Below are 14,526 nucleotides of genomic sequence, written 5' to 3' on the forward strand. Positions count from 1 at the left end.
CCTCTCGCAGCTGCGCCAGGACAGCCGGCGCGCGGCCGTGCCCACAAGTTGCCGGCGGCCGAGCTCCGCGCCGCCGCCTCCTGCTCGCAGCCCCCTACACCCACCCGGCGGTGGTGGCGGGCGCCAGGACGCACATACTGAGGACGCCGACCCCACATGTAAAGCGGGACAGCGGTCCCTGGTCCCCTGGCGTGATCTACAGAGTCTGGCCAACCTCTTTCTGCCAAACCCCAGGGCTGAAAGATGTGGCAGCCGGCCACAGAGCGCCTGCAGGTAAGGGGCACCCGGGAGACTGGGGGCCAGCCTGGAGGAGGAGGTTACCGGGCCGGAGGAGCCAAGGTGGTGCCTCTGCCCACTTGCCGAGATGTGCCTTCCCCCGTCCCCCAAAAAACCGATCCTGTAAGACGAATGTATGGGACCAGGATGCTGTCGACTTAACCCACAGCCAGGCACCCGGCAGGGTTAAAGGGGATAATGAAATTGAGGAACGCAGAAATTCAGGTGGCACAACTTTTGGCTTGGGGATGTTTGGGTGCGTGTTGACGTATACAATGTTGGACTTTCAGACCGGCAAATGAATTCCACTGATACAATTTACTGGTCTGAGGGTAGGGTTTTTGAATCCACAATTTTTCCCTTTTCTGTCTCCAAGAAAGACAGAACAAATGATTTGTGAAAGCATCCATTTGCCAATATAATTTGGAAATATCAAGCTTGGTTTGGCTTGGTCGTGGTATGCTACTTATTTTATTTTTCCCTATTCACTGGCTCTCTGTCTTTATCTCTCCCCTCAATCCAAGCTTCTCCAGATATTTGAAAATCAAAAGTTAAGTCTACTCAGGAATAGTTATGTCTGGGGTCATCTCTTCAGATGTTTTTTACTGCTGCCTCTAGAAATGCCCAACTGCCTTTGATTTGGATGATGAAAGTAGGGAGTTGGGGGAGGGGGCCAAAGAAAGAAAGAGAGGTGTTTTCCCAAAGGAGCTCATTCAGTACCACTTTGGGCCCTGGGGTTGCCCTGGCTGCAAGGTCTGGTGACTGCCTTTTGTTGGCATATATTCTCAAGAGTGACAGCAGCCTCCCTGCCAGATAAAATCCAAATCCACGGAATCCTGCAGTTTCAAACTTTTGGCAGGCTCCGAGCCACATTGTTTTATAGTAAACTTTGAAAAAGTGTTTAAGTGGTAAAATACAGCACCATTGGAGGCTGAGCGTGTCTGGAGATTTAAGACAGTCAAGCCAGGAGCCCTGGCTGGCTTGGAGGCTTCTCAATGAAAATTTAAAGCCCCAAACACAGTCAGTCCCTCAGATGCTGGGAGAGGCTAACCTTTGCCTAGGAATCCTTATATTGAGGATTAATCTGCAGAGGGCATTGTGATTAGCAGAAACAGATGTCTCACACTGCCTTTCCAAGTCTCCCTGAGCCGCAACTTTTGGGCAGTATGTTCACTTTAGTAGAGTCGGTAACACCAAGCCAGTTCCCCAGGGCCTCATGCAGAATAAACCAGAAAACTGTATTTTGCCTTGCAGATGGGAAGGTGAATGTCCAACTTCTTAACCCCCTTCCCCATCTTATTGAGAGAACATCAGCGTTGGACTCTGAATGATTGGCAGAAGGTGACATAAATGTATTTTGGCAGTGGCACCAGATATTAGTGGTGCATTTGATTCCTCTCTCAATTGAAGGCATGAGTTCTAAAGGAGCAGAATGATTGAGAGAAGGTGTCAGGTTCCCCATCTCCTAATGCAGGGAGTAACTTCTGGAAGTCCTTAGAGAGGTGTCATCAAAGTTCCTTGAGGTGGCTCTTGTGGCCCAGTGATCTGCTCCTCTGAAGAGTTTGTAGCTTTCTGTCTGGTGAAGTTGTTTCTGCTGGCCTGTTTCATTCAGGGAGTCGTGTTTTCTGCAGAGCACGTGTCCTTTGGCTGGCAAGCGCCCTCTGGGATTGTTCCTTGCTAGAAATGTCTCCTCACTCTTCTATGAGATGTGCGCATGAGCATTTTGGCATGGGTCTGGCTTATTGCAGTTTGTGTTTGCAGTGCGTTTATTTTATTTTATTTCAGGGTGTTATGTTGAAAGAGCCTGGGTTTTAGGCTTTCAAAAGCTCAGGTAAACAAGGCTTTATCACTAAGATAAAGTTACTGTCAGAGGGTACTTCCCAACATGGGGCTCTACTTCACATTTCCCACATTTAATCAGTGGACCTGGTTGTCTTCTAAAAGTATGTGGATCTGAAGCCTTGATTTTATGAAAGTGAGACAAATAGGGAAAAATCTTTGTATTTATGGCTTCTTCCGAGATAGCTCAAGTCTTCTTGAACATATAATTTGTATGGTGTTACTTTTTGCTTCCGAAGGAGAGAGATGTTGGGGGGTGAGGTGGTGAATGAGCTGCTTATGATAATATATTTATGTTCCTTGTGATTATCTTTGTCATGGTTTTGCTGCCTGGGATTTTTTTCTTCCCGTTTCTGCTCTTGAGGCACCATCCAATTCCTCAGGAGCTAAGTGGGCTGTGCCTTCCCTTCCAGCCTCTGTGGCCATGGACATAGTCATGGAAGTCAAACTGGGTGGGGAAATAGAGGATGAGCCCCACCCCCTCTCTTCCCAAACCTTTTTAGCCTTCTCATACAACCTTATTACGGTTTTTTCTCATTCCTCTTTAATACAAACATTATAATTAGATGAGCCAGAGTGAAGAAAATGGGTCCAGGAGACGTTCCCAGAGTTTCCTGAGAGAACTAAGGAGTAGATTTACTGTATAAATACCTACAAACAAAAGAGGCTAGGGAGGGAGGCTAGGGAGGAGAGGAACTAGATCCTTTCCTGATTGATTTCATAGTTCATATTAGAGGATGCCGATTCGAAAGGTCTGTGGTCCTGGGAGTGAGGCAGAACTTTGCTCTGAGCAGTCTGAGGGACTTCTGAGGGCAGCAACCAACTTCCTGGCTCAGGCAATGGTATCTTTGATCGGGTTTGATTGTTATCATTACCCACTTCTGTGTTACCCCAAAACTAATGCTGATATTTTCTGATTTGAGGTTTAGCTATTTGACTCAAATCCAGTGCAGAAGGGACCTATTGCCCCGAGCAGGACTGAGCTGGGTAATTTCTCATTCAGTCGCACAAACTGCGGCAAGTTCATCTGCTCCCTTGAATGTTAAAACTTCTGTTGGGTCCCTCTGGAGCCCTCGCTGGGAGCTTCTGCCATTAAAAATATACTGGGATCAAAAGGGATGTGGCGCTTTAATTTACTACCTTAACTTTTAAAAACGAATAAATATGAATTCTTGTCTTTTCACCTTTTCCTCTGCACAGTGGACTTTTTTTTTTTTTTTCCTGGAGGGACTCAGGAGAGTTATACATTTTTAAAGAAGCAGATTTGAAACAGACCTTTTCCAGAGAAGTTAAAGGGGAATTTTCAGTAGAAAAAGGCAAATATCGGTTTTTGAAGACAGAGATGAGATTACTTCTGGCCTTGATATTTTAAAATGTGCACGGGTTTCTGGATTGACTTAATTATTGTGCCAGGTGGGTCTCCTCTGAGTGACAGACCCCTCCATGCAAGAATGTGGTTTGACTTTGCCGTAAGGAGCATGCATTTCCCAGAGCGATGTCTTCAGGGAGCTACAGATACATTTTTCTGGAAGTCTCAAGAGTGAGTTCAAAGTGAGGGAGGCCAAATAATACATCCTCAACTATGGTGTGCTTATTATGCTAATAGAGGGGAATATGATAGTGGCCACGGAGAGGAATCAAATTCTAGCAAATTCTAACTGTGGAGTCTCCCGGTGACATCTCTCAAAAGGCATTCTGTGAAAGTTCCACAATTTAATCAATTGCCTGTCTTCCCTGGCAATTGTAGTTTCTTCATGGCAGGTCCAGAAAATTCAAAACTTTTTAATTCGTAAATCTGGATTTTGGTGTCTCAGCCTGAACTGTTTTTTTTCTCGACCACCACTTCCTTTTTCACTCTCATTTAACCAAGAGTACCTGGGCACTTCTGAAAGAGGGAGAGATGAAGAAAGGGAAGGGAGGACATTGGATCCTGCAGAACTTTTCTTTTGGTTTCTTTTTAAACTTTTGGCTAATCGATAAAGAAGTTGAAGTTTTTCACTAAATGCTTTTTGCGGATTTTAGGCAGTAAAGTTCTTCCCTGGGATTACCTTGCCCTTACTCTGCCTTGCCACACCTGGCAGACCTTCTCTCTTGACTTGGAGTGTGGATTATTCTAGATTTTTTTCTCTACTATTATGCAATGTGACTTTTGTCCTAAACAGTGTGACCAAGGAACCCCCTGAAACATAGCCAGAGACCATTAAGGGTGGCCTATCAGGAAAGGCTGAAAATTCTGGCAAGTCTGACACTTTTCCAGGCTGACCAGATTGCCAAAGGGAACACAGAAGAAGGGGAGGGAAGAACAACCTGCTTTTCTGGAGCAGACGCCGTTATGTGTGGCACTGCACTGTGAGTTTTATTGGAATTCTCTAACTCATTTCCTTCCCATAACTACTTTTATCCTTATTTTATAGATAGAGAAATGAAGGCCAGAAAGTTGAAATGACTTAACCAGGGTCAGACCGCGAGAAGGAGACTGAGCTGGGATTGGAACTAGGTGGTTTGACTCCGCACTTTGCTTCCTACACACTTCCCCGTAGTGCAGAAGCGGCGGTGCTGTTGTTGGTGATAAACATTACAGAATTAGAACAACGGGTGTCTGGTGGGCTCCGACAGGCTGCTGTCATATTTCTTGTTGAAATAGAGTATTGCCCAGGGGCTACCCTGTTTTTGGTGACCCAAATCTCTGGGGGAAATAAGTTTCTCCTGAGTCACAGTGAAACTGAAATTCACAAGTGTCATTTAAGAGTCTCTCCAACTAGAGTACATGGCATTTATTCAAATTGGAGACCTTGAAAGCTGGTAATCAGGCCTGATTCTGTATGCAGTCATTCCAAGTTTAGACAAAAAACCAGGAGGATGGAGGGAGGAGGTTGGGAAGTTTCAGAGCAGTAGCTTATAAACAAGCAGCAGCTCTACAGAGGCACGGGTTTCTCACAAAAGCCATTCTGGATTTTGCTGTCCTTTTCCTCTCTAGTAGCTGAGTAGCACAAAGCCTTGGGCCTTATCATTCATAAAGAGAACTTGGAGTTAGCGTTAATTTGACGCCTTAGACTCTCTCACAAGTAAAATAACATCTGACATCATTGGGTCTTTCTTCAGTTTTGCCAGCAAAATATCTACCAAGTGATTTGCAAAATGCTAGCTTTGGGAACACCTCCGTGCCCCTTAGTTACCCAGTGCCTAACGCAATGTAATGTTGACTGTACTGGGTTATCTTCGAGTGTTAGGCAACTTTCCCTTTTTGTTTGATGTTCCTGATTAGGTCTCTCCCACCTTCCCTCTGCCCTGACTCCTTTCTGCCGTGTAAACTGGCCTTGGAGAGGACTCTGGAAGAGTCAGCCTGACAGCTTCCAGCCTCAGGGAGATCAGACTGCCTCCCGTGGGGATATTTCACTGTGTGAATAGCAGCAGTCAGGGACTTGTTAGTGGTTGGCAAATAAAACCAGCCCAGAAACGCTCACTGGCCACAGTGTGCTTCTCTCAGCCCCCACAGCACTCAGGTAAATGGAGGCTTTATATGTGTATAAGTAGAGCAAGAAGGAATTAGATGGCGTGTTTGTGCAGAGACCTCCTTAAAGTCTTGCGGGATTAGTTTACTATCTTTCTGTGTTAAACTAAAAAAAATCTTTTGATCTCAATTTAGCTACTAATCAGTGATGGAGCTTCCCAGTATTTACCAGGTCCAACCTCTGAGGTCAAGGACCACACAAGGAAGGTGTCAGGGAAAGGCACAGACTTTTCAATGCTTGCAAGGTCTGAGCAAGCTCTTCCACTTCAAGCTGATGCCCTGTGGCTGTCTCGTCTTGCCAACCTCTTCTTTCTCAAACTTGAAGGCCCACGACTCCTCCACCATCCTGTGTTTCGACCAAGGTCTTATTTTGATAAGGGAGATCCCAGTAATGGCCTTATTAGTCAGGTTGTATCCAGAATCAGAAATCACTTGGATAAAAAAAAACTGAAAAGAAAGCCAAATATATCTCTTTATAAATAATTTTGACTCGATTGCTTACTACCAATGTTCTATTTGGTTTTTTAACTCCTCTGAGCTTTGCTTTCCTCATCTATAAAATGAAGAGATGTAACTTGTAGAGATTTTGGTAAATAATAGGTACTTAATAAACAGGATCATTTCTTAATGCTCTCAGGGTTGGTCACTCTGGGAACAGAGTTTTGAGTTTATGTCCGATCTCCTATTTTCTTTATTGAACATTGATTATGTTCTGACACTCTCTATTCCTCATGGTATAGGTATCCCCTAAATTTCAAATACTGGGACAGAGTGCATGTGTCCTGGTGTGGAGTGCTCTTTTTATAATGAGTACAGATTTGTCTACTGTGATTTGAGAAAATTAAAACAGACAGAGAAAAACTAAACTATTGCTTCTTTTTTCCTTTGTATCCTTCCGGTTAACATCCTAGAAAAAGGTGGCCAAACCCCTGAGTGTAACATGTGCTTTGCTGTTAAGGGAAGTCTCTGGACAATATCGTAAATGAGCTTCAGAACTGAAGATAGTTCACTTGGAAATTCAACTTACGGGCTTAGGTGTGAAACAAAGTCATTTTAAGGTGGATCCAGCAAAACTTTTCTAGGCAAATCAAAATCAAGGGAGGATGAGGATTTAGGATTTGGTCCTCAAAACAGTCCATGGTATCAGAACTTTTTAGGGTCTCTGGTAAGCAGCCTCTGTGGTTTGACTCTTTCCCACTAGGAAATGTGTAGGTTGACAGAAAAGTGTATTTCAAATTGACCTCCAGTAAGCCTTATAGCATGTCAGGTTGGTTATTTGTGTCTGGAATTTTGTTTTTAAGTTGGGAACTGTATAAGTTCTTTTAATAAAGAACCTATTCCTATTCTGGGATTCCTCCTTAAGATGAAAAGACAAATGTCATTAGCTGTCATAACACTTACTTTCTTGGGCAAACTCTTTTTCTCAGTACCGTCGCCACAGTGGCACGATCGTTTTCCATCCTTATGACAGGAGGGCAGGCATCTGGCTTACTACAGAGCTGCTCTTTCAGTTTTTATTTGTTGGAGCGAAGGGTCATTCTAGTTCTAACATGCTACTTTTCTCTTCATCCTCTTCTTCAGAAGGGAGTAGTACCTTGTGTGTGGGAACAGGAGGGGTATGGGGAGTTATCAGGAGAAGGGGCTCTGTAATTGTCATCCTAAGACTAGGCCCATCCTAATCCTTTCATGACAAGCCTTTCCTCACAGTGCTGTTACCGTTGCAAGTCTGAGGATAAACACACAGGTTCCGTAGACCCCCTCATGCTTCGGTGCCTTGGTGTCAGGAATGGACTGGCCTTTCCTGAGCTGAGTGGCATCCTGATGAACAAGCCACCTAGACCGTAGGACAGTGGCAGTATCTCTTTCCTCTCTGAAGTCTTCTAAGGTTCTTTCCTAGGGACTGAGCTGGGGGCTGAAGACCTGCTACTGATAGGCAGCTATCAGCTTTGGGGTTTAAATTCTAATTAGCTTAGTGTATTACCAGTAGTTTCTCAGGGCTACGGTAACAAAGTGCCATAAACTGGTGGCTTAAGCAATAGAAATTTGTTGTTGTCACAGTTTTGGAAGCTGGAAGTCAAAAGAAGGTGTTGGAGGGGCTGATTCCTTCTGGGGTGACACAGCACGCATTCTGTGACTCCCTGCTAGCATCAGGTGGCTTCCTGGCAGGCTTCGGCCTTCCTTGGCTTGTGGCAGCGTCACTCAAGCATTCCTGTGGTGTTCTCCCTGTGCTCGTGTCTCTGTGTCCAGTTTTCCCCCTTTGGTAGGGACAGCAGTCATATCATCAGATGAGGGGCCCCCTTCATGCAATGTGACCTCATCTTAACTAATTACATGTGCCATGAGCCTATCTCCAAATAAGGTCACATTCTGAGGTCCAGGGTTGAGGATTTCAGCGTATGAATTTGGAGGGGGATACGGTTCAATGCATAACATCCATAATTAGTGTAGAGTTTTCTTTTGGGTATCTTCCATGTACCAATATATTTCTTCCTACTTGACCAATCACAAAATAATAATAATAAAAAGAAAGCAGTGAGAATTTTTTTTTTCTAAATGGCAGTACAGATGTGAAATGGGGTGCTATATCTACTAAGTATCATGACCAGCATTTTATACTTGATTGTAAAAACTTACAAAATATTATCTGCTTAGGAAAACAGTTTATGTTTGAAGTATGTAGAGAGGTTAATAATCTTATCTCTTTCCCATTCCCAGTTCTACTCAGGAAGGAAAGTTGTAGGATCTACCCCGATGGTTATTTTTCTACCACTTTACTTAGGCTTTTGCAAAAGCCTATATAAACTTATATTTAGGGTTTTCTTTATGTATTTAAATAATTATACAATACCTATATACCACCCTGCCATCCCCCCCTCCCACTTTACAGTGTTTTATGGGCATCTTTCTGGTCAATACGTGTAGCTCCAAGTCATTCTACTGAGCACCTGCATAGGCTTTTGTGGTGGAGCTGGACTGTAATATGTCTAATGACTCTCCTATGAGGGAGTATCTGGGTTGTGTTCATGTTCATGTTCTTTAGTATTTACCCTGTAAATACTGTTACCAGTTTTCGTGCATATCCCTAAGTGTTTGTGCTTGTATTACTTTGACCTGAACAGCTAAAGCTGGAATGGCTGAGTCAAAGAGCATGCATGTTTTAAATTTCAGTAGCTGTCAGTAAGGACCTCCATTGAGAGTCCTACTTTCTGATCAAAAATTTATGTGGGTACAATGTAGGGGTGTATGGCACATCTTTGGGATGCTGGACATAACCACAGGATTACCTAACAAATTCAAATATTGTTGGGACTTGGTTGTTTGTACCCTCATATTAACCTGAAATAAAGAAAAATTTATGTGATTTTGACAAAGGTACAAAGAAGATAGTTCACTGGTGTCTTAGTCGGCCTAGATTGCTACACTGGGTAGCTTGTATAAACAACAGAAACTTATTTCTCATAGCTCTAGAAGCTTGAAGTCTAAGATCAAGGTGCAGGCAGATTCAGCTGCTGGTGAGGAGGTCCCTGGTTGATAGAAATGGCATGTCTCATGGCCAGGCACCATGGCTCATGCCTGTAATCCAGCACTCTGGAAGGCCAAGGTGGGTGGATCATTTGAGCTCAGGAGTTTGAGACTACCCTCAGCAAGAGTGAGACCCTGTGTCTACTAAAACCACAAAAACAAAAACACAAACAAAAAAATACAGAAAAATTAACTGAGCGTTGTAGCAGGAACCTACTACTTGGGAGGCTGAGGTAAGAGGATCATGTGAGCCCAAGAGTATGAGGTTACTGTGAGCTATGATGACACCATGGCACTCTACCCAGGGTGACAGAATGAGACTCTGTCTCAAAAAGAAATAATAAATAAAAAATAAAGAAGAGAAATGGTTTCTTCTTGCTGTGTCCTCATAGTGTTCCGGGTGGATGAGCTCCCTTGGGCTTAGTTTATAGAGGAACTAACACCATTCATGGAGGGTTCACTCCTATGACCTTATCACCTCCTGAAGAGTCCACTTCCTTATACCATCACCTTGGGAGTTAGGATTTCAACATATGAATTTGTATCTATAAATATCTAGACCATAGCAACTGGAGGGCAATAATGTCTTAAACAAATGATGTTGGAACAATTGAATATTTATATACAAAACAACAGCAACAACATCAACAACTCAAAATATTTCAATCCATACCTCTTTCTATACACAAAAATTAACTTAAAGGGATCCTTGACCAGAACACAGGGGGTGCCAAAAAATGTATACACATTTTAAGAAAGGAAAAAAATTCTGTTTATTTGGGTCGGGCACAGATATCTTATAGCAATGAAAAGAATACAACCAGTAGAGAAAAAACTGGACTTCATCAAAATGAAAAACTTGTGCTTTTGTAATGATACTGTTATGAGAATGAGAAAATAAGACACAGGGTTGGGGAAAATCTTGCCAATTATATATGTAAAGAACCTGTTAAAACTTAGTAATAAGATTAAAAAATCAATTAAAAAAACAGGCAAATGATTTGAACAAAGAAGATGTATGAATGACAAATCAGCACATGAAAAGATGTTTAATATTATTAGTCACTAGAGAAATGCAAATTAAAGCCCTAATGAGATGTAACTACACAACTATTAGAATAGCTAAGATGAAAAAGACTATGGCAATGGCAAGTGTTGGTGAGGATGTGGAGGGACTGGAACTCTCATCTACTGTTGACAGAAAGGGGCAATGACTGAATGCAGGTTGGTAATTGCCTGCAGATGTACTGGAGGAGGGAATAGTAAGAGGCTTGATGGAAGTTGGGGTGTGACGGGTATGTTCAGCATCTTGCTTATGGTTGTGGTTTCATGGGTTTATACATGTGTCAAAACATATCAAATTGTGTAGTTTATTATGTTAACTAGACCTCTATAAAGTTGTTAAATAATGCATATGTGAAATGCTCATTACGTGCCAGGTACAGTGCTAGATGTTGGGAGAACTAAATAATAAATAGTTACTGCCCTTACTCCTGAGAATTCTTTGTAGCATTCATTTTCTTTTAACCAGGAATTGAAATTCTAACCCAGAATATAAATAATGAACTCTATAACTTTTCTTAGAGTTCTCTTTTCTCCTTTTAAAACACTTCCGTGTTTAGTTCTTGAAACGGTGTTTTTCGTCCATCTCGTTTTGCCCAAGGATCTTTATGAAACCAGTGCTTGAGCAAGAGAACAAATCTAAAACAAGGGGTGAAGTTCAGGTTGGCACCTCCTCGATCCTTCCTTGTTCTGGAGGGCCCTGTTTCTCATTCATGCTGCTGGTTTGTACATTTGTCACCTCTTTCTAACGTGTTGATTTTCCAGCTGACCATCCTAGCTGGCTCAGTCCTGTTTTTTTTTTAGGTCTGTATCCCAGTGCCCACTTCTAGCCCCCAGTAGACACAGGAGATGTTGCTGTAGAGAGGATGAATTTCTGGGATGGTGGCCCTCTGACCAGCTGGGCCATCTTCTTGTTATTCTTCCTTCCGTGACAGAACAGAGGGAATACATCACGTAAACCCATTACTGGGCCTTGGTTTTAGTTTGTGGAGCAAAATAATATGCCTAGCAGATGTGGGGCCTGGTTCATTGTAAAACAACTGTTTTTCTCAGAAATATGGCAACTAGAAAATTTGGACAGGAGGGAACAACTTTACCAATGGTCACTGATCCTTCAGTAAAAAGTTTTGGGAAGCATTCACAAAAACGACTTTAGTATTGTGGGTTAAAAATGTTTTTCTTCTCAAGGTGGAAAATTTAAGGCATTCAGTCCAGCTGCTTTTAAGGTCAAGGCCAACCCATGTAAGACTTTGTTCGATGCATTTGTGAAGAGACTGGGGCATATTGTCCAATCTGGGGTTCTGTTGTGGTGATGGCTGTGATTCACTGGACCAGCAGGTGTGCACCGAGAGATCTTCATAAGTGGCCTTTGTAAGGAGGCCACTTGCAAGGAAAGAAATGAAATAGATTGACGTGATGGACAGCAGAGGGACAAGAAATCCAGGAAGAATGAACATTGGGGTGTCAAGGAGGAAAAGATGCCCATACAGAGAAAGAGGAAGAAATGGAAGGGTGCAAAATTTCACAGAAGTAGTTAGCATCATCTCTGGGACATACATGTGCTCCCTAAGAGTGAGCTCTCACATATTAAATACAGCTGTGGCTATTCATATACTTTTACTTTGAGCAGAATCATCACATGTTAACACCTGCTGAGGTGCTGAATGCTTTGGTGGGTTATCTGGTTCTGTTGAGAAAACAGTGTGCTTCAGATGAAGAGTCTGGAATCCTTGAGGGATAATGAGAACAGATGTAGAGCCGTAGGGGTAAGGCAGTTTGGGGAAAATGGGGAATGATGAGAATGTTTCTTTAGGTTGTAGGTTGGGCCACCTGTAACCCATGCAGACTATTGAATAGTGGGAAGACCTTTGTAATTGTTGTTGTTGTTTTGTTTTGTTTGGGATGGGGTCTTACTCTAGGTCCGGCTGGTCTTAAACCCTGGCCTCCAACAGTCTTGCCTCAGCCTCCTCTCAGAGTGCTTGGATTACAGTCATGAGCCACTGCGCCTGGCCAGGTTTTTTTAACGTGACACCCATGGATACAAATCTTGGTTCACTTACTGGGGCCTCTGATTTATGTCTTGTATTTGTATTTTCCAAGTTTACTAAAGGGGATAGGAACATTTAGCTTTGGGGTTTTGTGTTCATTGACACAGGAACTACAGAGAGGTTAGCATGGTCTCTGGCATGTCTTTGGGAGTTGTTTTTTCCCTTATTTCTGATCCCAGGGTAAACTAGGAATAAAAGCACAGAACTTTAGGGCTGAATGGGTGATAAAGATTGGTATTTCCCAAAGCGTGTTCCCTGAGTTCAGTGAGTTGCTCATCTGAGCCTTGTCTCAAAGAGTTCAGTCCTTGAGTAATTTTGGAAAGCCTTGGGTGAAACAAAGTGAGTCTGGTTTGTTAGTGCAGGACTTCTTGTAGCCTTGAAATTCTAGTGCCCTGGGGTGTCCCAGGGACAGGAGAAGACAGCCCTAGCTTCTCGGTCAATGCTTGTTTCACTACCCAGGGCGCTTCAGTACAGAACTTGAACTCCTTTAAGTTAATAAACGATGGGGCTGAGGTTTGGCTCCAGCTTGCAGAAATATTTCCTTTGGCTCCTTCAGTGTATATAAAACTTTACAAATTAGTTTCCAGGATTTAAAAATTAGAAGAATTTATAAGAATATCTAGACTTCTTGGTTCTTTTGAAAAAATGGGACAGTCAGCCCATAGAGGGCTTGGATTTTCATATGGCGACAGTCAGGCAGCTGCTGTCCCTTTGGGGAGGCATGTGGCCTCCAGCTTTCCTGGACCTTGCTGGGCACATCTCAGTGATTCACTCACACTGCCGGGCCCTGTGGGAGCTCAGCGCTTTCATTTGGACAGTGAGAAAGCTGAATCCCCATTTCACCTGGTGTTGGAATCAGGACCAGGTCCTTGGTCTTCTGACTCTTAAAGGCCGAGGTGATAACTAATTTTGTAACTGAGTTTATTGATTTTGTACCATTCATTGCTCTCCAAGCACATAGCCCACTTCAGGTGCCAGTTCCCCTCCCTTTCCAGGAGCTCGTGACGGAGTCCATGTGATTGGAGTGGGGGGCTGTCAGACCTTCTTTTCTGGGCACACTGATGCACAGGAACTTGAAGTGTTGCTGCTCATCCCATTTTCTAATCTGGAGCATCTGGGAGGGATTCCAAGCAGAAGTGGGAGGCTTCTTCTACTTTTAACTAAATGCAGAGATCACTGTTTCCTACATCTCCCACGCCAGGAGAACTAGAACTTCTCATTGTTACGGTATTGGCTAATTTAGGGTATTTTTACTGCCAAATATTGGAGCCGATTACTTGCCAAAAGGGGGGGGAGTTTAGAGGATAGAGAATACTTTTTAATTTAATGGATTGGAACATATTCCTCACAGATTGTCAGTCAACGAACCATTCAAAGGCTGTTGCAGAAAACCCAGCTGAAAGATAGCCATAATGGTGGTAATACCTTTATATTTAGAGAATCTCCTTTCCCACGCAAGTACCCAAAGCAGACGTTCTCTGATCCTTCTGGGAGCAGATCTGCGGCTGCCTTCGCTCACCTTTCCCAGGTGTGTCATTATTCTACTTCATGCTGCCTGTTTCCTGCACAGTTACGGGATTCTGGTTAATTTTAGTATTAAAAGTAACTTGAGATTAACCCACACAGTGGCTTGAGCTATCAAACAACGAATTTGACCTCCTACCTTCAACCCATCTACTTGGTTCATGAACGTGCAGAGGCTGTGTGCTTCCTGGTTCCTAAGGAGGTTTCCATCAACCATCTGAGTTGGAAGAGCTGGTTTATCATAAATTTGAAACAGTTGCCTATTACTCCTCCATCTGCCCCCCCTTTGAATACAAGGTGAACTTTATAGATAACTATTTTACATAGTTTTGAACACCCTAATCCAGGGGTGTCCAACCTCATTGTTTTTTATCTGTTGCTTATTGGAAGAATAAGAGTCGTCTTAGGTCACACATTAAATATACAAACAAACAAAAAGGTCCGTGCAGTTTTTGTGATTTGTGATACCATAGATAATAAAAAAAAGTCCTCACAAAATTAGCATGTGGCCTACAGTGGGACACCCCTGTAAATTAGACTGAAATTTAGGACACTCTCTCATCTAATCCTTTTTTCTTGAAACACCTTTTATAACCAGTAATTCATCTGAAATAATTTCTGTTGTACAAACTTATTTCTGCAATAGCAAAAAAAAAAAAAAAAAAAAAAAGGAATCATGCTGCTTACAGAATACAAATGTCCTGGCCAATCTACAACTCACAAAATACATTAGACCTCTATATA

The 14,526-nt window shown here is 42.9% G+C and overlaps 1 protein-coding gene across 2 annotated transcripts in view; it reads left to right on the forward strand.

The window, feature by feature from the left end:
* The window catches only part of PID1 (phosphotyrosine interaction domain containing 1), a 228,233-nt gene continuing 213,707 nt past the window's right edge, over positions 1-14,526 (forward strand). The window contains exon 1 of one of the 2 annotated variants that reach the window (XM_012802267.1): positions 1-273. In XM_012802267.1, coding sequence (XP_012657721.1) covers positions 244-273 — 30 coding nt within the window. In that variant the 5' untranslated portion in view covers positions 1-243. Of the gene's footprint in view, positions 274-4,070; positions 4,465-14,526 lie in introns of those variants that run through there. The other variant, XM_023510409.1, reaches the window with a different exon arrangement.

This window comes from Otolemur garnettii, unplaced genomic scaffold (assembly GCF_000181295.1).
Source record: "Otolemur garnettii isolate 467f Iridium unplaced genomic scaffold, OtoGar3 scaffold00013, whole genome shotgun sequence".
Lineage (NCBI taxonomy): Eukaryota > Metazoa > Chordata > Mammalia > Primates > Galagidae > Otolemur > Otolemur garnettii.